Source organism: Ctenopharyngodon idella, chromosome 9 (assembly GCF_019924925.1).
Source record: "Ctenopharyngodon idella isolate HZGC_01 chromosome 9, HZGC01, whole genome shotgun sequence".
NCBI classification, from domain to species: domain Eukaryota; kingdom Metazoa; phylum Chordata; class Actinopteri; order Cypriniformes; family Xenocyprididae; genus Ctenopharyngodon; species Ctenopharyngodon idella.
Genome location: NC_067228.1, coordinates 18,855,690 through 18,882,910, shown reverse-complemented (window position 1 = coordinate 18,882,910; position 27,221 = coordinate 18,855,690). Strand labels below are relative to the sequence as shown.

Sequence of the window (27,221 nt, the reverse complement as noted above, 5' to 3'; positions counted from 1 at the left end):
AGATCATAACACTGCTCAAACTCTCTGTAATCGACTAAGCGGGTCTGATCAAGCCGCCGAACATCACAAGGGTGGAATTAACCGAAAATGTATTATGGTTAAAAGCATTAAGGATTAATGACATCTCTAAGCAGCAGACATTGACATGGTGTAAAAAGCGAAGGCACAGGTACGTCTAACATTTATGTTATGCCATGATATCTGTATGCTGTTATTAGTTTATCAGACAGCTAGCTGTGCTAACTTTACCGGGGCCTTTGATGGATGAAACAGGAAATTTGACGTTGTTGTCAGAAATAAAAGTGTTTGTATTAAGTATATTATGTATGTATTAGGTAAAATAACCGCAACCAAACCTGAATGTGTCTAAATTACAAGCCTAGCAGATTAAATGAATGAAATACTCTCCTATAGCAGCATCTACAGCATCACTGCTTAAATGTGACATATCTCAGTATTCATCTGTAATTATTCCCTTGTAGCATTCTATTATGTTAGCATGTTCGCTAATGTGCATTTTGCAATACGCTAAACCTATTTATAGTTTTTCTCATCCTCTTAGTTTACACATGATCTGTGTTTAGTTTGCTAAAATAATAACACTATTCCTGCCGTGTTTGTAATAGTAATGCAACATGTAGGGTTAAAGCTCTGCAACAGTCGTAAAATTAGCTCAATGTGTATATATTAAATGTATAATAAACGCAGCTGAATGCGAATGTACTTGTCCTACTATGGCGAAGGCTGTTTCACGCTTACCTGATTAAAAGTTATATGTTGGCACTAGTCAGGTGGGCGGTTAGCTGATTGGACGCTGGTACCGCTAACGTCAGTATAAACTAATTAGTATTCATGAGTAGGCCTTCGCCATAGTACAGTTTTCAGGGAATCACATGACATTATTGAAACTCATGTTTTCGTTTTCCGGTCTTTTTGAGCCATTACTCTGTAGTCTGTACGCATCATCTGGTCACACACAGTTACTCTAAAGTGCCGACCCTGTTTCTGAAATTAGTGGATAATAGATGATAAATGCTGTAGTGATTGTCTATTACTTTCTGACATGGAAGGAAGAGAAATTGTTTTATAAATCTTTATTGACTGAGTGTTTGAACTGATATCACGTTGTCCAGAAGTCCTATTGTCATAAGGTCAACTTCCCTTACAGTCTTACTTGTGATTTTGTTTTTCAAGTGTGGTCAGCAATCCTGTGTAATCACATGTCCTTATTTATAGTGTTATATAGTAAGGTTAACATTATATACTTCTCATGACTGACTTCCCCATAAACTTGTGCTTTAACCTAGAGTTGCGTTGATTTCAGAGAGGTTTTGTTTATGATGTGATGTCGATACATGGAGACCTCAAAAGCATGAAACAGCAGCATTTTATCAGACCTGTACCTCTTAAACAAAATTGTGTATAATTTATTTCTGTGGGGTTATTTAAGGATATTTGTGAAGACAATTATTATTTTTCCAACAAATTCAGGATGTTGCTTTTTCCAATGTGCACCTGTTTAAAAAAGTGTTCGTAATAATGCTCCACTTTTAAAGGGTTAGTTCACCCAAAAATGAAAATAATGTCATTTATTACTCACCCTCATGTCGTTCGACACCCGTAAGACCTTCGTTCATTTTCAGAACACAAATTAAGATATTTTTGATGAAAATATCAGTTGATCGGATCGCGTATCAAACTGCTGAAATCAGGTGACTTTGGCGGTGTTTTGAAATCAGCCATCACTAAAAATTGTTGAAAATTGTTTTTTTGTTTTGTTTTTTTTGGCCGCACAAAAAGTATTCTCGTCGCTTTATAATATTTAGGTAGAACCACTGAACTCACATGAACTGTTTTAAATATGAGTACCTTTCTGGATCTTGAGAGGTTCGGTGACATTGCTGGCAATAGAGGCCTCACTGAGCCATCGGATTTCATCAAAAATATCTTAATTTGTGTTCTTATGGGTGTAGAACGACATGAGTAATTAATGACATTATTAATTCATTTTTGGATGAACTATCCCTTTAAATGATATATGCTTCAAGTAATATGCTTCAAGATATATGCTTCAAGTAATGATATATGCTTCAAGTTTTCTTAGTCTGTCCCATGAACAGACTAAGAAAACTATTTAAAATGGCGTTTTAATAATAAGAAATTCAAAATAAAATACTATGGCATAATTTTATGTTTGAAACCTTTCATATAAACAAATTGTATAAATATCAGGAGTTTTAAAGCTGTTGAGATAATTGAAAAACTTTTGTCTGGCAATTTGCATATTCTCAAATGTCAGGGTGGCACAACTGCAACTGGTCTTTTATTATGAATTGACAAAAGTAGCAACAGTAAGCATGATAATGCAGCATCCCGAAGACTTAAATGGTTGGGGCTAGAAGGGATACAGCTACGGCCAGATTGTCCTACCAGGGCTTACTGGGCATGCATACATCAATATTGCGTCATTTTTGTCACACTGAACAACAATTAATTACTGTATTTGCATTATTGTAAGGGTAAGTTTAGGGTTGGGGTAGGTGTAGACGTTAATAAAATACAATCAGATAAGAAGCAATTTTAATTTATTGTTATTTTATGGTCATATTTTGCATCACTTCCGGCCGTAGCTGTATCCCTTATAGCCACAACCGACCTTGTGGCATAGTGAAAAGGTTTGCATATCTCTTTTAAATACTGATAAAAGTAGCTACTTTCAAGTATGGGTAGGTTGGTACACTTTACATGTCAGGTGGTACAACCAATGTAAAATGAGGAAAATGCTATGCTGTATTTAAAAATTCAATGTATGAACTTGCTAGCATAGGCAAAAGTCTTTAAAAGTAAAATTAGATGGTAAAGATAATAAAGATACCTGGCCACTTGAATGAAATAATTATAAATTAATATATATATATATATATATATATTTGGTTGTACCACCTGACAAAAAACAGTCAAAAAAATTATTCAAAACAGTGTTTTTATTTAACAATTGAAACTTGTTTAAACACATTGTTCTTGACTCAAAGACTCAAAGATTTAAAAGAAAAAATACCTTTTTTGTGTCAAGAAAACCTTAGCATTCAAATATAATCAAATGTACATTAAATAAATGTATTTGGAATTGGTTTGGTTTGGTTTGTCCCGCAGGGGCAGTGACATGGCTGCCGAAGACAAGGCTTCCTCCTCGTCCTCTGTGATGGACTGGAGCTCTGAGCCGCCACTCTCTCCCACCAGTCCCTCCCATCTAACGCACTTCAAACCCCTGACCCCCGAGCAGGACGAGCCGCCACTGCGCTCCGCTTACAGCTCCTTCGTCAGTCTGTTCCGCTTCAACAAAGGTGAAGCAGAATTATTTCCCATCATTATGCCGTAATCAACATCTGCACTTTCATTTCTTTTCTTTTTTTTAAGTCTTTAAATAATTAATTTGCTTTCAAAGGTTCACAGTTTGTTTTCTGTCATCAAACACTTATTCATGGATATCTCCCTCCATTGCATTGCTTTATGCAATTATGCGAATGTAGTCCCTTTTAATGGCACTTATTTGGATGCATAGTATTTTGTATTCCTAATTGGCTGTTTGGCTGTACACACCAAATCTGATTATGATTATCATTTTTATCATTTGAGTAACTTTTGATTTCTGGAATAAAAGTTCAAGGTTATGTAGTAGCCGTTCTTCTTTTAGAGGATGTACAGGGTTTTGCTGTACTGGAAATTCCAGAATGGCAGAGCAGGGAATTGTATTGAAGAGTCATGTGACAGTGCTTGAGATGTGCCAAGAACACAGTGTGTATTCCATTCGACGACTTCTTTTACTCTCATGTTGTTGTCTTTTTGTCCCTTTGTATAGTATCAACAGGCTATTCCTGCTGGAAGCATTGCAGTACAAGACTGAAAAAGGAATCATTAAAATCAAGTTATAAAAGCTTTGAGAAATAATATTTAGGCGCATCCTGTCCAGTTTTCACATAGGAGTTTTACTCCAAACTGTTCTTAGGGCTGACAGGAATAGATGATAGAATAAATGCTCTCTATTAAAGTAGTACACCCTAAAATGAGGGGTAAAAAGCTTACTGTGAGAAGATGAACACTTTAGAGAAGTGAAACTTTATATTGTAAGGAAGAAAATCAAACTGGTTTAACAAGTTCTACCTTCATAAGTAACACACAGATTCTCTTTTTCTCCGTTATAATGAAGTTGCATTTGTGTTGGACATTGTTATTTAATGATTATTTTTAGGTAATTTGATCATCAAGTCAGTGGAGCTGAAGAAAAATCTGATGTACTACAAGAGAGACGTTTCAGGAATTCAAATTACAATTTTTTTGTATATTAGTCTTGATTTACAGTTAATCAGTGTGATTATCTGTAAAAATTTAAATTCAGACTACATTAATAGTGATCAACTCTCTAACCTCTCCCTTTCATTTCTTTTAGAAAAAACAGGTGCAAACATTGCACCAGCAAAAAAGCTTGCTAAGCTTGGTAAGTCTAGCTTTTGTACAGAAATAAAAGTATAGTAAGTGACATAAAGTAAATAAAAGTATAGACTTAATAAATGGATAAAATGATTTCAGGATAAGAAGATTAAAAGAAAAAATGTCAACACAATGCAAATTCAGACAATCACCACAAAATTTGTACCTGAATCCACCATTTCCCCTTGAATCTTCTACCTTTTGACCAAGCTTTTCTGTTGGTTTCAATTGTTCAGAGGAAGGACGGCCTCCTTCAGTGACAGAGAAAAGTCAATCGGCTTCATCATCGCCGCAGGGGCCACGGCGCAACTGGTCAAGTCCCTCCCATTCCATACATGGCACTGAAACCCACAGGAAACATTCGGAACTTCTCAGAAGAACATCAACTGCTTCAGGTACAAAAACACAACTTTACATATACTTGTACCCATTTGTCTTTTAATCTGTCCACAATTATCATCCAGGTTTTAGAATTTTTTACATTGCATCTTTTGATTTTTGGGGTGAAATATGATCCGGACATGTTCATTAACCCTATTCTTCTATAGAAGAGAATGCTAAAATCATTTGTTCTTCCATAGACAAAACCATTGTTCTGAATTCCTTTAAACATGCTCTTACAAGAAAAGGCAACCCTATCAGTGGTCTCTTTGATTGATGACTAATCACTACAGCCTGGTTCTCACAGGGTTTATCATTGAAGATAACACTGATTCAACCGCTAGACTCTGCCCTCATGTGATCCACACCACTCTCAGGAGGGCCACTGGACATTTACTATAAGTAAAAAAAAATCCAGGCAATAGTTCAGGAAATCAATAAAATGTAGTTTTTGTGTAACACTAATGCTGTAAAACTACATTCTGGAGATATGACAATAATTTGAGTGGTAAACAGGTGTGTCTATGTTCTTTTCTGTTCACAGTGGAGTGGGAAGGTGAGGATTCTTAATTTTATTTCATATGTGTGAAGTCAGTTTTATAAATCTCTGAAATGATTATCTGCTTGTATTCATCAGCACTGAGTTGGATTATATGTGTATGCTGCAAAAAAAAAAAGATTTTCTTTATCAGTATTTTTTTTTTTTGTTTGTTTTAGAGATAAATGTGCTTGAGAAACAAATATACTAAGGCTTGTTTTCAGATTATATATCTTTAATTAGGTTTATTTACCACACTGTCTTTGTTAAAATAAAATAAAAAATAAATAAATAATCAAAATAGCTTTGTCTTATAATATACATAAACCTAAATTTTGGTTGAAACTAGGAAAAGAAAAAAGAAAAAAAAAGGATTAGTTCACTTCTGAATTAAAATTTCCTGATAATTTACTCACCCCCATGTCATCCAAGATGCTCATGTCTTTCTTGCTTCAGTCGAAAAGAAATTAAGGTTTTTGAGGAAAACATTCCAGGAAGATTTTTGAAGAATACGGAAAGCGGAAGCACGTGCAAGGCGATCATTTGTGTTTATAAAGCATATACAGTTGTATTTTTTTTAAGAAAATGACCGATCGTTTCGCTACATAAGACCTTTATTCCTCGTCTGGTATCGTTTAAAGCCCTATGAAGCTGCACCGAAACTGTAATTTTGACCTTCAACCGTTTGGAGACCATTGAAGTCCACTATAAGGAGAATAACCCTGGAATGTTTTCATCAAAAACCTTAATTTCTTTTCGACTGAAGAAAGAAAGACATAAACATCTTGGATGACATGGGGGTGAGTAAATTATCAGGAAAATTCTATTTGAAAGTGAACTAATCCTTTAAGTCAAGGTAAATTTGACTTATCTGAAAACAAGTCTTAGAATCTTATCTGACTCTCAAGTAAATGTTTTAAGGATATTTAGATATGCTTACTGGAAAATAATACAAAAATACAGATTAAGAAAATAGTTTTTGCAGTGTATAGTTTTAAATTAACCACATTTGTTGCATGTGAAAGGGTGTGCTGAACGGACTGCCTGAAGTTCTTGCTCAACTCCTTTGGTGCTGTGAACTGAACATTTAGTCATTGATCTTAGTAATTTCATATGCTTCTGTTCATTCATAGTCTATTCATGAGAATCATAATCCCACAAAAAATCCCAGGAATACTCGCTGGCCTATGCTGGCTGACATAAGCAATCATTGACGGGACCAAGAGTGCTGGTGGATATTTCACTGCAAGCTTTGGTTTTGAATGAGCATGTGTGCCATGTATTTTCACCTGCATATTGTACTTTAGAGTAGGTTTAACTTCTTAAACTGTACATTACTGGTGCTTTTGTGTTTCTTTGCATTTATAGAGGGTCGACGGAAATCAGAAGCCCCTCTGGGCAGCCACGATCCCCGAACCGCTGTCCAGCTACGCACAGCCCTCAAAAGACTTAAGGAGATCATGGAGGGGAAAAGTCAGGTATTGAATTCCAGTGAACTAGTTGGGAAAATTTCTATAGAGATGACTCAAAGCTTATAGATAAAAAAGGCAATGATTCAGATGTGAATGGAATCCACTACAGAGTACAACAGTGGTGTTTTTTTCTTTTTTTGTTGTTGTTGCAGTTGGATGTAAGAGTTGTGAATTATGTCTTTATGTTCCAGGACAGTGATCTGAAACAGTACTGGATGCCAGACAGTCAGTGTAAAGAGTGCTACGACTGCAATGAGAAATTCACAACCTTCCGACGGCGTCACCATTGTCGACTCTGTGGCCAAATCTTCTGCAGCCGATGCTGCAACCAGGAAATTCCTGGCAAGTTCATGGGCTACACGGGTGAGTGTTGTTAGGGGTGTTTGCTGTGGGGAGCAAGGGTCTCGTTCTGACCGCTGGTTTGTGGACATAGCCTCTTTAAAGAGGCTTTCGACAAGAAGACGAGCAGCTATGTCAGATTAAGAGTAAGAGCACCTCTAGCATGCTGCGTGTGTTTGCGGTGGTTTTTTGGGGTTTGATTTAAATGGGTTGTAGTGTGAGTTTTGAACTTTGTGATAACTAACTGGTGTGATTCTGAAAAAGGTAAGAATTTGTCTGTGCACTTTGACCTTTTAGGAGGAGTTAGTACTTACTTAAAAAGCCTAATTATTTCCTTGATTTTTCAAGTTTTTTGCAGATATTTTAATGCTGTAAACTCACCTTAACTATTCAGATCATGACATTCAATTAAACTGAATTCTCTGAGAAACTGTCACCTTACTTTGGTTGTTCTTATAAACCGTGTTGGTTTTGGACCCCAAACATTTAACCATAGACATTTGTCAGGGTACAGTAGTCCAGAGGTTTACAAATGGGGACCCTCTGGGGGTCACAAGGGAGGCCATTCTATGGGGTCCATGGTACATTTCAGATACTTTTTTTAATTAAAAAAACAACAAACAAACAAAAAACAATTAGGGCTATCAAAGGGCTTTTAATATCAAAGGACAATTAACATTTAAAATTGCTTATTTTTTTTAAGTAACAGTTTACCAATTTTATATCATAATCATTCCATTCTTTCTGCTGACAGCCAAATATGTGTTTTTGAAAATTTGGGAAAAAAAAAAAAAAAACTGGTTGAAATGTGCCCAGCATTTTTTTTTTTTTTTTTTATCAAAACTGAAATGGCAAATGTTGCATTTACAAGTGTATTGTCTGTAACCCTCAGTTTTTGAAAAATGTATTGGTTTATATATATATATATATATATACACATATATATATATATATACATATATACACATATATATATATATATACACATATATATATATATATATATATATATAAATATATATATATATATATTGTTATTTAGGTTTAATTTATTTCAGTTTTAGTTAGTTTTACTGTTTATTTATTTCCAGTTAATAATTTTAGTGCCTCAACTTAAACTTATTTCAGTTTATTACCAGGGCAACATTTCTAATTTACCTTTAGTTTAAGTTTTTCAACTAGTATTTATATTTTATATTATTTCAATTAACTGAAATGCTTTTAAATAATTTTAGCTTTAGCTTTAACGATAATAACCTTGGTTGGTTGTCTAAATTCTTGTCTCTTTTGGCGTTCTGCAGGTGATTTACGGGCATGTACGTACTGTCGTAAGATAGCGTTGAGCTACGCTCACTCAGCTGACTCGAGCTCCATCGGAGAAGATCTCAGCGCACTGTCAGACTCGGCTTGCTCCGTGTGTGTGCTGGAGCCCACTGAACCACGCACACCTGTGGGGGGTCGCAAAGCCAGCCGGAACATCTTCCTGGAAGAGGACCTTGCCTGGCAAAGGTGAAGCCACAGAAAAGGGGCGGGGCATAAGGACATCATGATCTATTCCATTGTTCCTGCTCACTTTACCTTATCCCTATGGTGTTTCTCTGCTCTGTTTTAACACTTCTTTCTTACCATAATCATTGCTCCTGCTGTTTTTCTCTTTCACATTGAGGACCTCCCAGGTCCATCTAGTCAAGTACTGTATCTGCCTGATGATTTATGATTCATCTAACGCATAGAAGCAAATTGGTAATTAACAAACAATGTGGGATTTACAAAGAAAAGTTAACCTTAAGATGTTGTTTCTTTGAAGTTTATCTCCTTTAAAGAATAGTTTGCTGTTAAAATCGTTTTAAACGGAGTAAAGAATGTTGCTGGGTAAATTTAATGAAACCTGTCAAGAACATGTCTGAGGTTATGTTTAACTTTAAAAATAAAAAAGGAGAATACATTCTATTGTCCTTAAAGAAAATAAAGCCTTTGTTTAGGACCATTAAGATATTTTGCATTATGACATTATCATCATATTAATTAAGCTGGGGACCAATTATTATTTCTGTGATGTAATAAACAATGATAGATTAATTAAATTAGTAAGTATTTATACATCATGATAGCATTATTTTTTACTTTCATTTATGATTGAGTTGAATTAAAAATTGGAAAAAACCATTGACAATAATTGGAATTACAAAAATAATGTAAACTATTTAATGCATAATTGTCATGAAAGTAATTTTATAATGCAAAAAAAAAAAAAAAAAAACTGTTCAAAAAACCTTCATTTTCTTTATCCAAAATATTTCTTCTTTTTATTTTTGGAGTGAAATATGATCTGGACATGTTTTATGGGATTCCTCCTCCTTGCTGTGTTTTTTATTCTACTATAGTCAATGTTTACTCTTTTATGAACCGTGTTACTCCTTGAAAGCTTTCTGATCTGATGGTACAACAAATGTAGTCACAGGACTATTATGATGCAAATGAACTTCAACCCTCTCTTCACTTTATTCAATCAGCTGGCTCCTTCTGCTCATGGGTTGCGAGTCTGTCTCAGTGCTCATCTTTTCTCCTTTCTCTTTCCATGCATAGAAAAAATTCCATTGGGATGAGGAAGAAGTGAGTTTTAGTGTTACTTTTGATTTGCATGACCTCCTAGAGAAGACATGCTGCTGCTCTTGAGTGTGACTCTGTTTCATGCAAAGCTTGACTGTCATTTATTAACAGTATTTCAAAGAGAAATGATTAAACTGCTGCTGACGTTTATTTGTGTGTATGTGTGATCACTGCAGTCATCAGGAATCCCAGAACAGTGGTCTCAGTTCCAGACTTACAGCAGTCCAAGAGGATATGGGCAAGTCACCGGCCAGGAAGAGGTAATTATGGTGTATTTTGGTCAAAGATTCTTTGCTCATTTCAATGCTTATGTTTACAGACTATACATACAATGTTATCCATTTATTGCTTGTGTTAAGGTCAGCTAGTGTGACCAACCTGGCTTTGGACCGTTCCAGCTCATCCATGGTTCCTGCCTACGAGACAGCAGTTAGTCCACAGAACAGCCGGGCCCAATCCAAAACTGACCACAGCGAAGAGGAGCGAAAAATCCTTCTGGTATGAACTGTCTTACACCAATTCCTCTTCAACTTTCCTTAACACTCGTGTTGTTATAGTATGTTGTTATATAATAACAACACGTTTGTCTTGTAGGATTCTTCTCAACTTAAAGATCTATGGAAGAAAATTTGCCACAACAGTACAGGGATGGAGTTCCAGGACCATCGCTATTGGCTGCGTACTTACCCCAACTGCATTGTTGGTAAAGAGTTGGTCAACTGGCTCTTACGAAATGGCACTATTTCAACTAGGTAAGAACCTTAGTATTTTATTTATTTCTTCCTTTGCGTTCTTCTAGTCAAGTCACATTTATTAATATAGCACTTTATACAATACAGATTGTTTCAAAGCAGCTTCACACAAAAAAAAAAAAAAAAGGAAAATAACAGTGTTAATGTTGTTAAACTTTCGATTATTCTGACACAGGGCTCAGGCCATAGCTATTGGGCAGGCTTTGGTAGATGGACGCTGGCTTGACTGTGTAACCCATCATGATCAGATCTTCCGTGATGAGTATGCCCTCTATCGCCCTCTCCAGGTCAGTATAAGCATTCTGTGGCAGTTGTTTAAATATGTGCCAGTTATGTTAAATCCAAAATTTAGTTTCTGTTGAAATTACATGACTGTAATATAACTGGGAAGACTAGTTACATGCTAACTGTAAACACTATTTTTGTAATTCTGATTTGGATTTTTTATCGTGATGAGCACTAGACAAATAAAATGGAATTGGTTTGATTTCTTCTGTCATCATATTAGTAATGTGTTTGTTGACTTTCAGAGCACAGAGTTCTCTGAAACCCCCTCTCCAGACAGTGACAGTGTGAATTCTCTGGAGGGACACTCCGAACCGTCATGGTTTAAAGACATCAAGTTTGACGACAGTGACACTGAGCAGCTAGCAGATGAAAATGACTATGTCACACCAAGTAAGTATCCCATGACTGTTGATATCCTATAGCAGTCAGTTTGTCTTTCCCTCACCAACTTCCTGCCCCCTCACAATTTTCCAGACTCGGCCAGCCCCAGCAAAAGAACATCCGTCAGCAGTTTCCATTCTGCAGTGGACAGTGACTCAGCCGCCTCCATCAACCTAAACATGGAGCAGGACAATGTCAATTTCCACATCAAGAAGCAGGCCAAGTACCCCCATGTGCCTCCTTACCCAGCCGAGCAAAAAAGTATGGAGCCTCATGACCCGTTCACCCCAGAAACCGACATCCATGCACCAAGTGAGGAGAGGCGGAAAGGCCCATTGGCCATCCTGGTTTGCCTCTGTCTGCTTCAAAAGCAGCACTAACTCACTGGCTTTGTTCCAAACCCTAGTGAGCTGCCTCACTATATACTGTCTACATAGGCAGCTACCTTGTAAGGCTACAACCTAACAGCATAGAAACCTCATTGGTGACTTGTTAAAGGTACAGCAGTTTAATATTAAGGTTAAAGAGTGGGTGTAAAATGGTGACGAAAAACTAAATTATTGTGCAAAAAAGTCTTGACTAACAATTTAAGTGCCCCTTAGGAAAAAAAACATAAAATGACAATGATAATGACAATAATAAGCACAAAACACATTTGAATTATTATAATACTTTTTATTTAATTATTTTATTTATTTTAATAAATTATGTTTTAATTGTTTTTTAACAAATGCTATCTCAGTTTAAAAAAATCCACAGAGATCTGCATAATGCTTTCTGAGATTGCTTTATCCTTAAAGAAAACATGTGCCACTGCCTTAGACTTAAGCTAAAATGAGGCATCTTATGAGACAGAATCATTTTACTGCCTTGTGTTTGTATCAGGCTTTGCGTCAGGAGCATGGTGGTGATGCCTGAAAATCCTATCTTAGGTAGGCAGCTCACTAGGGTTTAGAACAGAACCATTGTCTTGCTGATCTGAGACCTACCACTCAATACTAGTCCAACCCTCCAAAATATAATTAACAACTGAAGTAACAGCCCTAAATATGGCATACAGTCCTGCATGACTGATTTCTTCCTTCCCAGCCTCACATGATTTCCCTTCCCAGTCCAACATTCATATTAATGCATTTCAAGTTTGTCTTACTACCTCAGAAGCATGGCTGCCTGCTGCGTCATGCGTGCCTCATAGTTACAAAGCAGTAACACTGACTTCCACTTCCTCAAAAAGACTTGCTGAAACTAATTCATTGTCATGTACTAGACTTAGGCATCGCCTTATTGCAACATTTACTCTGCTAAATCGATATATAATCCAATGTGTCTTCTGATGTCCACTCATGACTGTCCTGTCTCACATGCACTCTCTCTCTCTACATCAGTGGAAGTCCTGCTCTCTGAAGATGGAGGTCAGCATATATCCATCAGTGATGCCTTCATAAAAGGTAATTGTTTCTTGCATCCTTTATTGCAGTTTGTTGCAGTACTTCCATTCTAAAGTTTAGAATCACTAAGACATATTTTTTTGAAAGCTTGGAGTTTTATTTAAAGTTTCAAATCAATCTGAATCTGGTGAGTAGAAACAAGGGTAGAATCTAATATGAAAGTAATATGAATAGATGAATCAAAGCTTGAGCTGTTGTGGTTCCATCATAAGGACACCTATGGGAAGTGCAACAGAAAGCATGCGATGAAACTTCACCTTATTTTAATAAACTGACGGCTTAGAAGGCATTAGCTCTGCACAGCTGTCAGAGTTGAAAGAACACCAATAAATGGAAAAAGTAATTTGTAATTATGAATGTCTTTACTGCATTTTTACCAATTTAATGCGTCCTTAATGAGTAAAAGTATCAGTTTCTTTAGTAGTGTACATGAACTATTGTCTTACCTATGCTGATGGTTTCTCCTCCGTAGAGTCTTTGTTTAACCGGAGGGTTGAGGAGAAAGCTAAAGAAATGCTCTTCACTCCTCTTGGCTGGCATCACAGCTCCTTGGACCAGCTGCGGGAAGAGAACGGGGAAAAGAAAGCAATGGAGCGTTTACTGTAAGACTTCTGAAAACTGCTATTTTTAATGCATAAGATGTCATTTTTAGGTCGGTAACTTATATTCATAAACAATTAGGAGCAAATTACATTAAAAAAATCAATTCCATTATGACATGATATCATTAATATATGAATTATATGACTTCTGCATGTTAGATTCACTGCTGTACTTTTATCAGCAAGTAAAATACTATATATAATAAATACTAAATGAAATTACTATAGTGGATACTAAATATAAACAAGTGGTCACACAAGCATCACATAAAAATCACATGTAAATGTGGTCAGGGACTTTTGGAAGCACACATCATGATTAATGCTTCCTCTTCAGGGGCCATATTACAGAAAAATCCTATCTTATCTGTTTGGTAACCATGGCCATTTCAGTTAGGACCACATTTAGGACAATAGCTATTACAGAATGATGTTTTTTTAAGTGCTTTATCTTATCTTAACTACAGATAGGAAAAGGGTATTACAGAAGAATCCTAACTCGACAAAAAATCCTGGGGACAGCCCCACTGGTGTGCTAACTTCAAAATTCACATAATAATAGCCCTGTCTGAGATGTTTGATGGTGGAAGGACTTTTTGAACACCCAAATGATGTGCTGCACTTTGATGACAAAACACTGATAAATAATTACAGACTCCTATGAAATATAGTGATAGGCTTTGCCTTTAGTAAGAAAGATGAGATTTTGTAAGATAGGATAAGGATCGTAAATCAAGTTAAGATTTGCTTCTGCAATACGAATTTGTGAAATATCCTAAATTAACATATATCTTAAGTTAAGTCCTAAGATAGAAAGTTTCTGTAATACGCCCCCAGGTCTGCTAATCACAGCCACATGATGGCGCTGCTGCAGCAGCTGCTGTACAGCGAATCGCTGTCACTCTCCTGGCGTGACATCATCGTACCTGTGGTGAGGCAGGTGGTGCAGACGGTGCGACCGGATGTGCGCAGCTGTGATGATGACATGGATATCCGTCAGTTTGTCCACATCAAAAAAGTGAGGAACACAAGTGGATGCAAAATCAATGAATCTGGTTTTACTAGATAAAATTGTCTAATACTGGATATTTTGTAGATTCCAGGGGGAAAGAAGTTTGACTCTGCTGTAGTGAATGGCTTTGTTTGCACAAAGAATATTGCACACAAAAAGGTTTGTATTGATTGAACATTATACCACAGAGGAGGTCATATGATATTTGTGCTAACAGTGCCAGGACTTTCTCAACAGATGAACCCTTACATCAAAAACCCCAAGATCCTTCTCCTCAAATGCTCCATTGAGTATCTATACAGAGAAGAGACCAAGTTCACCTGCATTGACCCAATTGTGTTGCAGGTAATGGCCACTAACCCCTAAATGATCTCTGTGAATGTGATTTCAAGACTATTTATCATCAGACAATATGCTAAAAACACAAGAATCTTTTTTCATTTACAATTTGCTTTTTACAGGAGCATGAGTTTCTGAAGAACTATGTTCAGAGGATTGCTGATGTTCGACCAAACCTGGTGTTGGTGGAGAAGACTGTGTCCCGTATTGCTCAGGACATGCTACTGGAGCACGGCATTAGCCTTGTGATTAATGTCAAACCTGTTAGTACCATTGTTTAAACATTATTACCACATTGAACATTGACAATGCCGTAATCAGAGCTGTGAATAGTTATTTTGATTTGGTTTGGGGAAGTTTCAAGTAATAACTCTCTTTAATCGCAACAGCAAGTCCTGGACCGCGTGAGTCGAATGACTCAGGGAGATTTAGTCATTTCAATGGATCAGCTCCTTACTAAACCTCGTCTGGGTACCTGCCACAAGTTTTACCTGCATTCCTTCCAGCTGCCAAATGGTGAGTCTCTATCCCTATCTGTTTATGATGTATGTTTTTTTATTAATGAGGTTTAACTCTCTTCTCATTTTACTAAAAGTTGTTCCCTTTAGGGATGCAATAGGCACCATATGGGCTATTAATTTATCAGAATCTGTTCCTTTGACATAGTCTAACACTCACTAAAAGCTAATCTTTAACATTTAATAACACTGTTCAGTGTAATCTTTAACAAATCTGAAAATGAATATCAATTTTTCATGCTGTACATTACAATGCTGTGATGCTTAAATTCACTTGTTAAGGACAGACTTATGATTTTCGCCAAATTAGTTTTATTCATATTTTTCAGGTCTGTCATAATTTGTTGTTTTTATTGGTAATTTAAAAAGAAAGCTTTGTAAAATTCACTTGGTCATTCTGTTTACAGACGAACTGAAGACCCTGATGTTTTTTGAAGGCTGTCCTCCTCAGCTGGGCTGCACTATTAAGCTCCGCGGTGCCTCAGAGTATGAACTGGCACGGGTGAAAGAGATCATTATTTTTATGGTGTGTGTGGCGTACCACTCACAGCTGGAGATCTCTTTCCTCATGGATGAGTTTGCTATGCCTCCCAGCCTGGCTGAGAGTTCCTCCTTCCCTTGTCTGCTGGAAAGCACCACTTTGGAGGAAGAGGACGAGACTGGTGGGGAAAGGGAGAGCCAAGATAATGATGGGTCCACGCTGGGGGATGACAACTTCACGCTTCTTCCAGATGCAGACTTTGAGCCAGGACTTCAGGAGGTTATCAAACTCCACAGTAGAGAGCCTTCCATCTCTGAATCTTCTTATAAAGATGGAGAAAGCCCCAGAATAAAAAACAATGGTTCAGTTGCTTCCTTCTCTGGAGGAGAGGAAGAGATTATGAAGACCTCCACACCCCTTTCCTCCTTCTCTTCCAGCCTTCCCCAGGCGGTGTCACCACCTTTCCTGAATTCAAACCTGAAAGAGATGTCACAGGAAATGAACAAGGGGCCAGGTGAGGAGGAGAAGAACAAAGAGCTGGAGGAGACTCTGGTCCAGCGGGACAGCACAAGCTCTGAGACCTCCCTTCCACCAGCCCGACTCTTCAGGGATCCCTTACAGGATGACACAGACCTGTTTGTGACCGAGCATGTAGCTTCCTCAGATGATCGCCTCAAGTCCATCTCAGCTTTATTTAAACAAGAGCTAAAAGACGTTATCCTGTGCATTTCACCTTTTATTACCTTTCGGGAGCCGTTCTTGCTCACGCGGGCTGGACTGCGCTGTCCTAGCCGGGATTATTTCCCAGAACAGGTTTACCTCTCACCTCTATTAAATAAGGATTCGAAAGAGCTGGACGGACGGCGCAAGAGGCAGCTGCTGAAAGAGTCTGGCCCGAGTTCTGGCAGCCTGACTAACGGTACTGTGTCGCACCAACGGCCCATCCAGATTTTGCCCTGTCACAAACTCACAAGTGCCCGTATAGCAGAGCATTTAGGCAGCAGTCGGGAGCTGGCACGCATGCTGGCTGACTACCGTGCCCAAGGAGGACGCATTCGACAAAAAGAAGGAAATCAATTTCGTGAAGCCCCTCCCACAAAGGCTCCAATAAAGGCAGATAGTGAAGAAGATAAAGGGCCAGGAATGAGTGAAATGACATGGGCTACTAAGGTGGGGGTTTCTTATCTGCTAGTATGTTTATTTTGTTACTTTCTTCCACATTCTGAACAGTGTGGGGCACTTTCTATGATTAGAGCCTAAAACTCTTGACCCCGGTTTCACAGACAAGGCTTAAGCCTAGTCTCAGACTAAAATGCATGTTTTAGCTTTTTTAACTGAAAGCAACTTGCATTGACATAAAATATGTCAGTGCCATTGTTTTGTGTCAAGATGCACATCAGTAATGTTTTTTTTATCTAAGGCACGTTAATAAAAGCTACTTAAATGCCCTAATTGAACAAAGGCCTGCTTCTGGCTTAATCTAAGCCCTGTCTGTGAAAGTGGGCCTTGGAATTTTAAAGGGTTAGTTCACCCAAAAATGAAAATTGTGTCATTAATTACTCACCCTCATGTCGTTTCACACCCGTAAGACCTTCGTTCATCTTCGGAACACAAATTAAGATATTTTTTATAAAATCCAATGGCTCAGTGAGGCCTCTATTGCCAGCAAGTTAATTTCCTTTTTCAATGTCCAGAAAGGTACTAAAAACATATTTAAAGGTAAACACATAGTTCGTGTGACTACAGTGGTTCAACCTTAATGTTATAAAGCGACTAGAATACTTTTTGTGCGCCAGAAAAACAAAATAACGTCTTATTCAACGATATCTAGTGATGGCCGATTTCAAAACACTGTTTCATGAAGCTTAAAAGCTTTTGTTTCGAATCAGTGGTTCGTAGCACGTATCAAACTGCTAAGGTCACGTGATCCATTGAAATTTCGAAACACTTAAGACGTAACGAAGCCTCGTTTACTGAAATCACGTGACTTTGGCGCTCCGAACCACTGATTCAAAACAAAAGATTCGTAAAGCTTCGAAGCTTCATGAAGCAGTGTTTTAAAATCGGCCATCACTAGATATTGTTGAATAAGTCATTTTGTTTTTTGGGGCACAAAAAGTATTCTCGTTGCTTTAAAATATTAAGGTTGAACCACTGTAGTCACATGAACTGTTTTAAATATGTCTTTAGTACCTTTCTGGGCATCTGAAAGTGTTAATGATCTTGCTGGCAATGAAGGCCTCACTGAGCCATCGGATTTTATCAAAAATATCTTAATTTGTGTTCCGAAGATGAACGAAGGTCTTACGGGTGTGGAACGACATGAGGGTGAGTAATAAATGACAGAATTTTAAATTTTTGGTTGAACTAACCCTTAGTTTAATTTTAAATTTATTGTTTTTGATCAGTGAAAAGAGGTGCTTAACCTTAGGAAAAAGTCAAGGTCAAACTAATTATTATATAAGCTGTATTATCTTTTAATTTTATGAGGTTTGCTGTTTTTGTAACTAGTTTCCAAAAATTTTAATGCAGTGTAAAACCCTGGGGCCGTATTCACAAAACATCTTAAGGCTAAAAGTAGCTCCTAACTTGCTGATTTAGGAGAAACTCTAAAAAATAATGGGCATGTCAGTCCTAATTTTAGGACTCCTAAATTTTTGCTCTAAGAGTATTTCACAAAGCATTTTAGCGCTAAAAATAGCTCCTAAACCTGTGAAACGTTAGGAGTAGTCAAGAGGACACCTAAGTCACTAACACATATCAAAAACAGTCCTAAAATGATTGTTGGTGCCAATCCGCCTTAGCAATCCACCCAAAGACACTGTACACCATTGAGGCAATAGCGATAGAGCCTCGGGTGCTGAGCCTTTTCTTCATAAATGCAGTACATATTTTGATTTATAGATTTGAATCTACGATAAAGCACCAAAAATAAATCTTAAATAAATAAATAAATAATAATAATACCTGATTACCTGTGGCAGTTGTTTTCACTAGTTCACACTTACAAATGATCAAATAGAGTAAAAAAAAAAAAAAAAAATATATATATATATATATATAATAAGCATATGTGGCGTGCTGTCCAAGGGGATTGAGGGCTCCGAGCTTGGAATTTTGCCCAAATCCAGAGTTCTCCTCGTATTCCCCGCTAGCCGAGAGTGAGGAACGGGTTGGCACAGGGATGCAGAACACTGTCGAGGTAACTATGTGAGTCGGCTCTTGTCTGTGTATATATACCTCCACTCAAGCTGATTAGATAGACCGTTTGAATGTGCTCCTCCAAAACTTTGTTTATAAAACATAATTTGTCACTTGAATTCTGCAGTCTCTCGAGATGCAAACATGTAAGAGGCGGACAAATAGCTGAACATATACTAGTTTAATTATTGACACTTAGCCTACATTTTAAAACCTTTAATTGAATATGGCAACATTTTTATTTTAAAATCTTTATTGGAATATGGCAACATTTTTATTTTAAAACCTTTACTTGTATATGGCAACATGATACCTCATTCTACAATATTTCTATGATTAAATCGCTGACAGAGACTCCTCCCCATCAGCCAATCACTGTGGGCATAGTCCATAGCAACGAGGTCAACCCTGCCCTTTCTCTTAGCTTAAGACTTCTCTCTGTTCCTTAGTAAAAGTTGGTCTCAGCAGCTTTGTGAATAGTTTTTAAGAGAAAAGTCTTAGCTAAGAACTTTTACTGCCATTTAGGAGAACTCTTAATGGTAAGATAAAATGTTTTGTGAACACGGCCCCTGATTTATTAATTGATTTATTTACACATTAAACATTAAACATGGATTGCAAATAACAGAGTTGGAATTGTAGCTAAAATTAAGCAGCTACTCATTAGGGGCCAGCATCGTATTCACTATGTATTGTGGAAAAATATTTGTTTTCTAAATTATTTTATTATTTTTTTATAAAAATAAATTGTTACTTTTTTTTTTTTGTAGTGAGGGAAAATCATTTTGTGACATCAATGCATGCAAAATGTGGAGCTAAAATTAGTTATTGATTACAAATATTTTTTACTACAATTAATTGTTTTTAATTGTTTCAGTTGGACTGTTTAAATCCAATCAACCATCAGAGGCTCTGTGTGTTGTTCAGTAGCTCATCAGCACAATCTAATAATGCTCCAAACCCCTGCGTCAGTCCATGGTAAACTCTCAGTACACTTGCATTATTATCATATTGACATATTCAGAATACTGACTGTATTCTGAATATGTAAAAATGAATGTCTATGGTTTTTAATGTATCTGCTATGTACTTACAGGATTGTAACAATGGAGTTTTATGGCAAGAATGACTTGACTCTTGGTGTATTTCTGGAGAGATACTGTTTTAGGTAATGTATTAATCCACACATTTATTTTTGTTTTGTTTTGTTTTCTTTTTTTCAGGAAAATGTGCATCATTCCTACGGTTGTCACACAATACCAAAATTTGTCAATATAGAAGTTCTGATACTACATCAAAAAATTATTAACACACACCATTATTTAAATTTGTCATTATAATATATTTGTAATTTATTTCTGATTTTTGTTTTGGGTGCAATTCAGACCCTCTTACCAGTGCCCCAGCATGTACTGTGAGACCCCCATGGTGCACCACATCCGGCGCTTTGTGCACGGTAGCGGCTGTGTCCAGATTGTTCTGAAAGAGCTGGACTCGCCTGTACCCGGATATCAGCACACGATTCTCAACTACTCTTGGTGCCGTATCTGTAAACAGGTAAGCCTTTGAATTAAAAAAAATAAAATAAAAACAGAACTAAAACTTTTGTGTTACAGTATGATTCATGTGAATTGCTACCTATTTTGTTTCAGGTGACTCCTGTGGTCCCTTTGTCTAATGACTCCTGGTCCATGTCCTTCGCCAAGTATCTAGAGCTCCGTTTCTATGGTCACCAGTACACCCGCCGGGCCAACGCCGAGCCTTGTGGCCACTCCATCCATAAAGATTATCACCAGTACTTCTCTTACAACCAGATGGTGGCTTCCTTCAGGTGTGCATCTTCACAATATAGATCTTTGAATATGCAGAATGACTACCCCAGTACATTTTTATGAACTTTGTAATGTAAATGTGTTTGTGCTCTTCTGTCATCTGTAGCTACATCCCGGTGAGGCTACTAGAGATCTGTCTGCCTCCTCCGAAGATCATCATCAGGAACCAGGAGCCCTCTAAAGCCAACTTGCAGCAGGATCTCAAAGACTTCTCCCAGAAGTAAGATTCCCTCACTGGGCATCTCTTACCCAGCCTCATTAACCTACTCCGGATGTCAGCTAAATTCTCCTTTGCTTGTAGGGTGGCTCAGGTGTACCTGGCCATAGATGACCGTCTCACCTCTTTAAAAACTGACACTTTCAGCAAGACCAGAGAGGAGAAAATGGAGGACATGTTCGCACAGAAAGACGTAGATTTCTTTTCATGACTTTACTTATTTCATCCAAAGTATTGAACAATGTCCAGTTACTTTAAATTAATATTCTTCCATCTCAGATGGAGGAATCCGAGCTTCGCAACTGGATAGAGAAGCTACAAGTGCGTCTGCAGACCACTGCGATGGACTCACCACAACAACTACAAGCTGTTCAGGAGTCAGTGGTGGTCAAAAAGCAGGGCTTGTGTGAGACCTTGCAGTCTTGGAACAACAGGTGAGGACTGCAGTCATACACCCATAGACATGGAGACTAAATATCTGCCATCAGAAAAACAGAACTGTTGTTGTATCTTGTCTTCAGACTTCAGGACTTGTTCCAGCAAGAAAAAGGCAGGAAGCGTCTATCTGTTCCTCCCAGTCCTGGAAGACACAGGCAAGCTACATCAGATGAGGGCAAGGTCAGTCATTTATTTTGCAAATAATGTATTAATCATAAGGTAGTTTATTATTATTATTTTTAATTTAGCATGTTAAAACCCTCTCTGAGATATTACTTCTCAAAATTCATCCCCTTTAAAGCACCTGAACTAAAAATATTAAAAAAGAGTAAAAGTGTAGATAAACCCATTACCCATTTAGTCAGTTATTGGACCACTAGTTGCCGTTCCTGATTCATCTGTAGTGGGTGGATCTAGGGCTGGTAATCAAAAAATCCATTGGTAATCCATGAACCATTTTGTGCTTAAGTAAGCCAGCTCCTGGACTTGAAATAAAACCATCTACTACATACTTTTAATCATATATTTGTTGTTTTTGATTCATAGACTAGTGCTTTGGAGTCCTCTCCTCGTAACTCATCCCAAATGGATGGAGAGAAAGGTGAATTCATTGGTCCTTCTTCTCGAAACAGTTCATCTTGATTGTTGCACATAGTCGACTCACAGCCTTTTCTCACAGAGGACCGTCATCTCAACACATTTCCGTCAAGTTCAGGGTCGTCATCGTTACTACAGTTACCGTCTCCAGCTGAACAAGCTTCAGATGTCATTACAAGCGGGCCATCTTTTCCTGATCAGGACTCTGTCAGCATCCCAGAGGGTAACCTTACTTTGAACACTTCCTTGTGTTTGAAATCACACATAAGCATCCCACCTGATTTTCTCTCTCTCTTCATCTCTCTACTTCCTTTTTCTGTTTAGACATGTTTGATGGACACTTACTTGGCTCCAGTGACAGTCAAGTAAAGGAAAAGTCCACCATGAAAACCATCCTGGCCAACCTGTTACCAGGCAACAGCTACAATCCCATCCCTTTCCCTTTGTAAGGCTGTTGTGATATTATGGATACTAAAAAACAAACCAATGCTCTTTTCAAGCTGATAAAAGTCTTTTCTTTTTTTGGTATGTTAGTGACCCAGATAAGCACTATTTGATGTATGAGCACGAGAGAGTTCCTATAGCCGTGTGTGAGCGAGAGCCCAGCTCCATCATTGCCTTTGCACTCAGGTACAGCTTTTGTACACTATTAATACTAAAACACTTGACCCATTAATACCAACACTTACTATTCTATATATCTAAAAAAAAAAAAATAACCTTATTACGTTGTGTACTTTCCTAGACTGAGTCTAGTCACAGCTCTTGAATATTGTAGCCCAATTGTTAGTTTGACTTAAATCATGTTAAATTCATTATGATATTTGAATTTTGTCAACAAATAATATCAAATACTTTGTAAATATTCAATATACAGCTGAACTGTCACTGCAGTGTCGTTTCACTGATTGTACCCAGGTGTTTCTTAAACATTGTCCTAATGTTTCTATTTCCATCATCCAGCTGTAAAGAATATAAAACTGCCCTTGAAGAGCTTACAAAGACTACAGCAAAGACCGGAGGTGATGATACATCTCAGGCCATTAGGTACATCAAACACTCATTCCTCTTATTTGCTGTATTTTCTCAGTGTATATTGGTAAAACAGCAAGCTAATTTCTTCTTCTTTTTTGCCATCTATAGTGCTGGAGAGAGCAGAGCAAAGAACAGCCCAGCCAAACCAAGTGACAGCAGCATGTCACAGCTGAACCGCAGCAGTGTCGATGCTGACCCACTCAGTAAGCCAAACCACAGTTTACCAAATACTAGCCACTTACAGATAGCATGTATAATTTTCTGTCTAATATGGAATTGCTTATGAGACTAAATGTTTATGGGATCTCTTTTGCAGAGGAGCCTGAAAATGGAGACAAACAGAAGAAGCAGACCGGAAACCCACACATTGAGCTGCGTGAGTAAAAGGCTCAAATGGCAGGCGAAAATATTCCTTATATCTAGGTCAATACTATAAGTAAATAATTGTGGGTCACACAAACTAATCTATGAGTCAGTTTTTAAAGTTAAAGTTATGCTTTTTCGGATATTACATTTCATGTAGTATGTAACATAGCTGTTTGTGAATGTAAAGGTCTGCAAAATGCACGAAAAAAGTTATTTTCTCCCCAAAGAAAGAACCGATTCTGAACTGCCTTGAAACTAGTCGTCAGTAATTCCAGCCTTACTTCCTGCATGAACCAAAGTAGGTTTGTAACAAATTTGCATGATGCCAGACTATGGTCTTTATTGGCTGCCTTCAAATAATGAAGCCATCCTTAGTGTTTGTATCACTGTGCATACAAGTGCTAAAGAAGCCTCCAGAGCCAAAATTCAGATATGGCAATGGGGGGTTAGTTTCTGACATGTGCTGTAATAGGTAGACCAATCACAACAGACTGGGCCATCTGACCAATCAGAGGAGGGGTTTAGAGAGACCGGATCCTTGATCGATTGGTTTCAGACAATGTGAGAAAAGTGGTGATGCTGCAGTGTATGTTATGAAAAAATTAGTGTTTTTTGACCTTGGATGCATGTAAACCTATTGTAGGAGACCTCCAAAACTAAATTAGGAACCTTTAAAATATCATAATAGGGACACTTTAATGTTTTCATAGATTTGATTTATAAATAAATTAGCTGTTTAATTATAATAATAATAATAGGTATAAATATACATAAGAAGAACATCATTAATATTAAATGTGAAAATTATACTTCTCAGAGTTCTCAGACGCAAATGCCAAGTTTTACTGCCGGATCTACTACGCGGAAGAGTTCCATAAAATGCGGGAAGAGATCATGGAGAGCTCGGAGGATGATTTTGTGCGATCCCTCTCCCACTGTGTCAACTGGCAGGCTCGTGGCGGGAAGTCTGGTGCAGTTTTCTATGCCACTGAAGGTGTGACCTGATCTAAGGGTCCAAGATTTACAAATGATTCTTTACTGAAATGTTTTTTTCATGAATGTAGTTGTTGTAAGTGAAGGCTTGTAGGTTGTTGAATGTATTTTGCTAAAGATGCTGTTTCTCCTCAGATGATCGGTTTATTTTGAAGCAGATGCCCAGATTAGAGGTCCAGTCTTTCTTAGACTTTGCACCCCACTACTTCACTTACATCACAGGAGCAGTTCAGCAAAAGGTAAGAATATACTGTACGTACCTGTGTATATATATGTCTTGTCATAGCTCTGTATGAGGCAGCATTTTTTAGCCTGTTTATTTCTAAACTTGTTGTTTTACAGCGGCCCACAGCACTTGCTAAGATTCTAGGAGTGTACCGTATCGGCTACAAGAACTCTCAGAACAACACAGAGAAGAAACTGGACCTGTTGGTGATGGAAAACCTTTTCTATGGGAGAAAGATGGCACAGGTACATATATTCAAGCCTTTAAATCTGCAGCTTTTTGACACTGACATTGGTGTGACAGACAATTTGGGTCTTTTTATGCCTACATTCTGTTATACGATTTACGCAGGTGTTTGACCTGAAGGGATCCCTGAGGAACAGGAACGTGAAGACGGATCAGGGAAAGGAGAGCTGTGAGGTGGTGCTCCTAGATGAAAATCTCCTGAAACTGGTGCATGACAATCCCCTTTATATTCGCTCCCACTGCAAGGCCATTCTGCGTGCTGCCATCCTCAGTGATGCCCACTTCCTGTCCAGCCACCTCATCATTGATTATTCTTTGCTGGCGGGTCGTGATGATGCCACAGATGAGCTAGTTGTGGGGATCATAGGTAAGAAAATGTTATGTTATTTCAAAATCCATTTTGGACTTTTCTTTTAGTGGTTTTTAATACTCTTGTATATTTGAAGATTATATCCGGACTTTCACATGGGATAAAAAGCTGGAGATGGTGGTCAAATCTACTGGGATTCTTGGAGGTCAAGGTACGATTATGCCATTTAAAAAAAACATTCATAGTACTGATATTCTCAGAAGAAGCTGAAACTCTTACCCGTGTTATCGTCTTTCCATCCTGACAGGTAAAATGCCCACAGTGGTGTCACCAGAGCTGTACCGATCACGTTTCTGTGAGGCCATGGACAAATACTTCCTCATGGTCCCTGATCACTGGACGGGTCTTGGGCTCAACTGCTGATTGGCAAGGGAATGTTACAGCTGAAAAGGGATATCCTGCTGTTTTATGTACTTTGCAGTGATTCAGTGGAAAAATGAACCCTCCATTATCTGCAGTGGTGTCTGAAGCTGGGCGAAACTGAACCTCTCTTTTTATGCTGTCTACAACTTGACCAAAACTGACATGCCAAGATCCAGTTCCTGAAGATCCACTGAAGAGACTGAACTGAAATGGCATAACTTGAGAACTCATGTAGTAGTGTTTGTTTATAACCTATTAATCTGAACTGTGGACTATGTAAAAGTTTATAAATGTACAGAGATGTATAATTAAAGATTATTAATACTGATCAGTCTTGTGTCACGGTCAAGATATGCATCTCTATGAGGATTAATTTTGTGCAATATATTTAATTAGAGTCTATCAATATGTTTCCTTGTAGTAAGATTTGAAACAAGAGTAATCTGATGGACCTTTTGATCTGATGCTTTAGTTTTAACAGTAGGCCTAACTTACAATTTAGTGTTCATGCTGAAAAACTACAATTGTAAACTGGTTAAATGCGATGCATTTCACTTAAGCATGAAATGTCGCCACATACTTGCGAGTTCATTCACTGAATGAAATTAAATGGAAAAACAAGAACAGACTCTACACACCAAAAAAAGTTTTTAGGTATACGTTCTCAAATATAAGACAAATTATATACAGATACTGTACATAGCTACTTTCTCAGTGAAGCATATCTGTACGTTGGTGACTACATGTGTGTTTACCACCATGCTACACATAATATTGGTCTTAATGGGCTTTGAGATGACTTGTACAAACCCTCATTTGAGATGATAGTTCGTACTAGGTGCTTAAAGTGCTTTAAGTACTCAAATTTGACTTTCAGAATATGTAAGTCCTGGAAAACAGCCATATTTATTATGTCCGTCTGATATAGATATAGAACCATTTCGCATGGCTGAGATTGATTGCTCATACATAAGTATATGATACAGCCTTCCTTCTTCAGGTCAATTAATTACAAAATTATGAAAAAAAAAAAAAAAAAAAAAAACCAAGTTTGAATGAGCAAAGTGATACCTTTGTCATAGTATCCTTTCAATGGTTAAGGGGATTTCCTGACTGACAGCGCTGGCCAATGGATTGATCCCTTTGAAGTGAAGCGTCAGATTCACCTTCACCCCGGACTCCCGGAGCCACTTTGCTCGTCGGTTGCAGCTTATAAGGAGATATTCAAAATTAAAATAATTCCCTTGTTTACAACCTTGCTTCGTTCCAATCCAGAATGAATCAGCTTTTTTAACAAATGGTCTACTAACTAGTCAGTCTCTTGCTGCCACCTAATGGCGTAACTATGTAACCTCCACTGATAAACCCCCATCAGACCGATCCTTACCAAGTACCCCAATATTATAATATAAAATATTATTTATTGAATAATAATAACTATTATAAACTTTTGTATTTAATATATATTACTAAATAAGTTGTATGTTCTATTTTGGATACCTTATATCTGTAATTTGAGTAAAAAAAAATATTTTAGAAATTGTATACAACATAAAAACATGTAAATAAATAAAATTCCCAAAATCAAACCAATCAATAAATAAATCCCCTAAATCAATAATGAATCTTAAGCCTTTTGACATCTACTGTAAAACTAAACTATGATTAGCAAACAGAACACTAAAGAA

General features: G+C 37.4%; 1 protein-coding gene across 7 annotated transcripts; it reads left to right on the top strand.

Annotated features, from left to right (window-relative positions):
* Positions 1-25,861, top strand: pikfyve (phosphoinositide kinase, FYVE finger containing). Of its 7 annotated transcripts, none has more exons than XM_051905449.1 (43): positions 1-169; positions 3,154-3,344; positions 4,448-4,495; positions 4,725-4,883; positions 6,776-6,885; positions 7,071-7,242; positions 8,520-8,727; positions 9,805-9,831; positions 10,005-10,088; positions 10,188-10,326; positions 10,423-10,580; positions 10,756-10,867; positions 11,111-11,258; positions 11,343-11,510; positions 12,635-12,697; positions 13,170-13,299; positions 14,137-14,317; positions 14,396-14,470; positions 14,549-14,656; positions 14,773-14,913; positions 15,040-15,166; positions 15,576-16,819; positions 19,728-19,828; positions 19,947-20,018; positions 20,236-20,407; positions 20,503-20,681; positions 20,789-20,902; positions 20,984-21,092; positions 21,179-21,333; positions 21,421-21,517; positions 21,884-21,938; positions 22,017-22,157; positions 22,259-22,379; positions 22,469-22,564; positions 22,898-22,981; positions 23,078-23,172; positions 23,286-23,345; positions 24,153-24,329; positions 24,464-24,567; positions 24,671-24,799; positions 24,906-25,167; positions 25,247-25,321; positions 25,418-25,861. In XM_051905449.1, exons 2-43 carry the CDS (start codon positions 3,164-3,166, stop codon positions 25,531-25,533), a joined length of 6,297 nt encoding a protein of 2,098 aa, XP_051761409.1. In that variant the 5' UTR covers positions 1-169; positions 3,154-3,163; the 3' UTR covers positions 25,534-25,861. The 7 variants fall into 7 exon arrangements, with proteins under 7 accessions (XP_051761409.1, XP_051761406.1, XP_051761412.1 ...); XM_051905446.1 differs by having other exon boundaries at positions 11,343-11,561; XM_051905452.1 differs by lacking the exon at positions 4,448-4,495.
* The last annotated feature ends 1,360 nt before the right edge of the window (positions 25,862-27,221 follow it).

Excerpts from the sequence above, each read along its gene's own strand:
- pikfyve (XM_051905446.1), top strand. The coding sequence starts at position 3,164 with ATGGCTGCCGAAGACAAGGCTTCCTCCTCGTCCTCTGTGATGGACTGG. Across the intron at positions 10,868-11,110 it reads CCCTCTATCGCCCTCTCCAG|AGCACAGAGTTCTCTGAAAC; the intron begins GTCAGTATAAGC and ends GTTGACTTTCAG. Across the intron at positions 20,903-20,983 it reads CTCAAAGACTTCTCCCAGAA|GGTGGCTCAGGTGTACCTGG; the intron begins GTAAGATTCCCT and ends CTTTGCTTGTAG.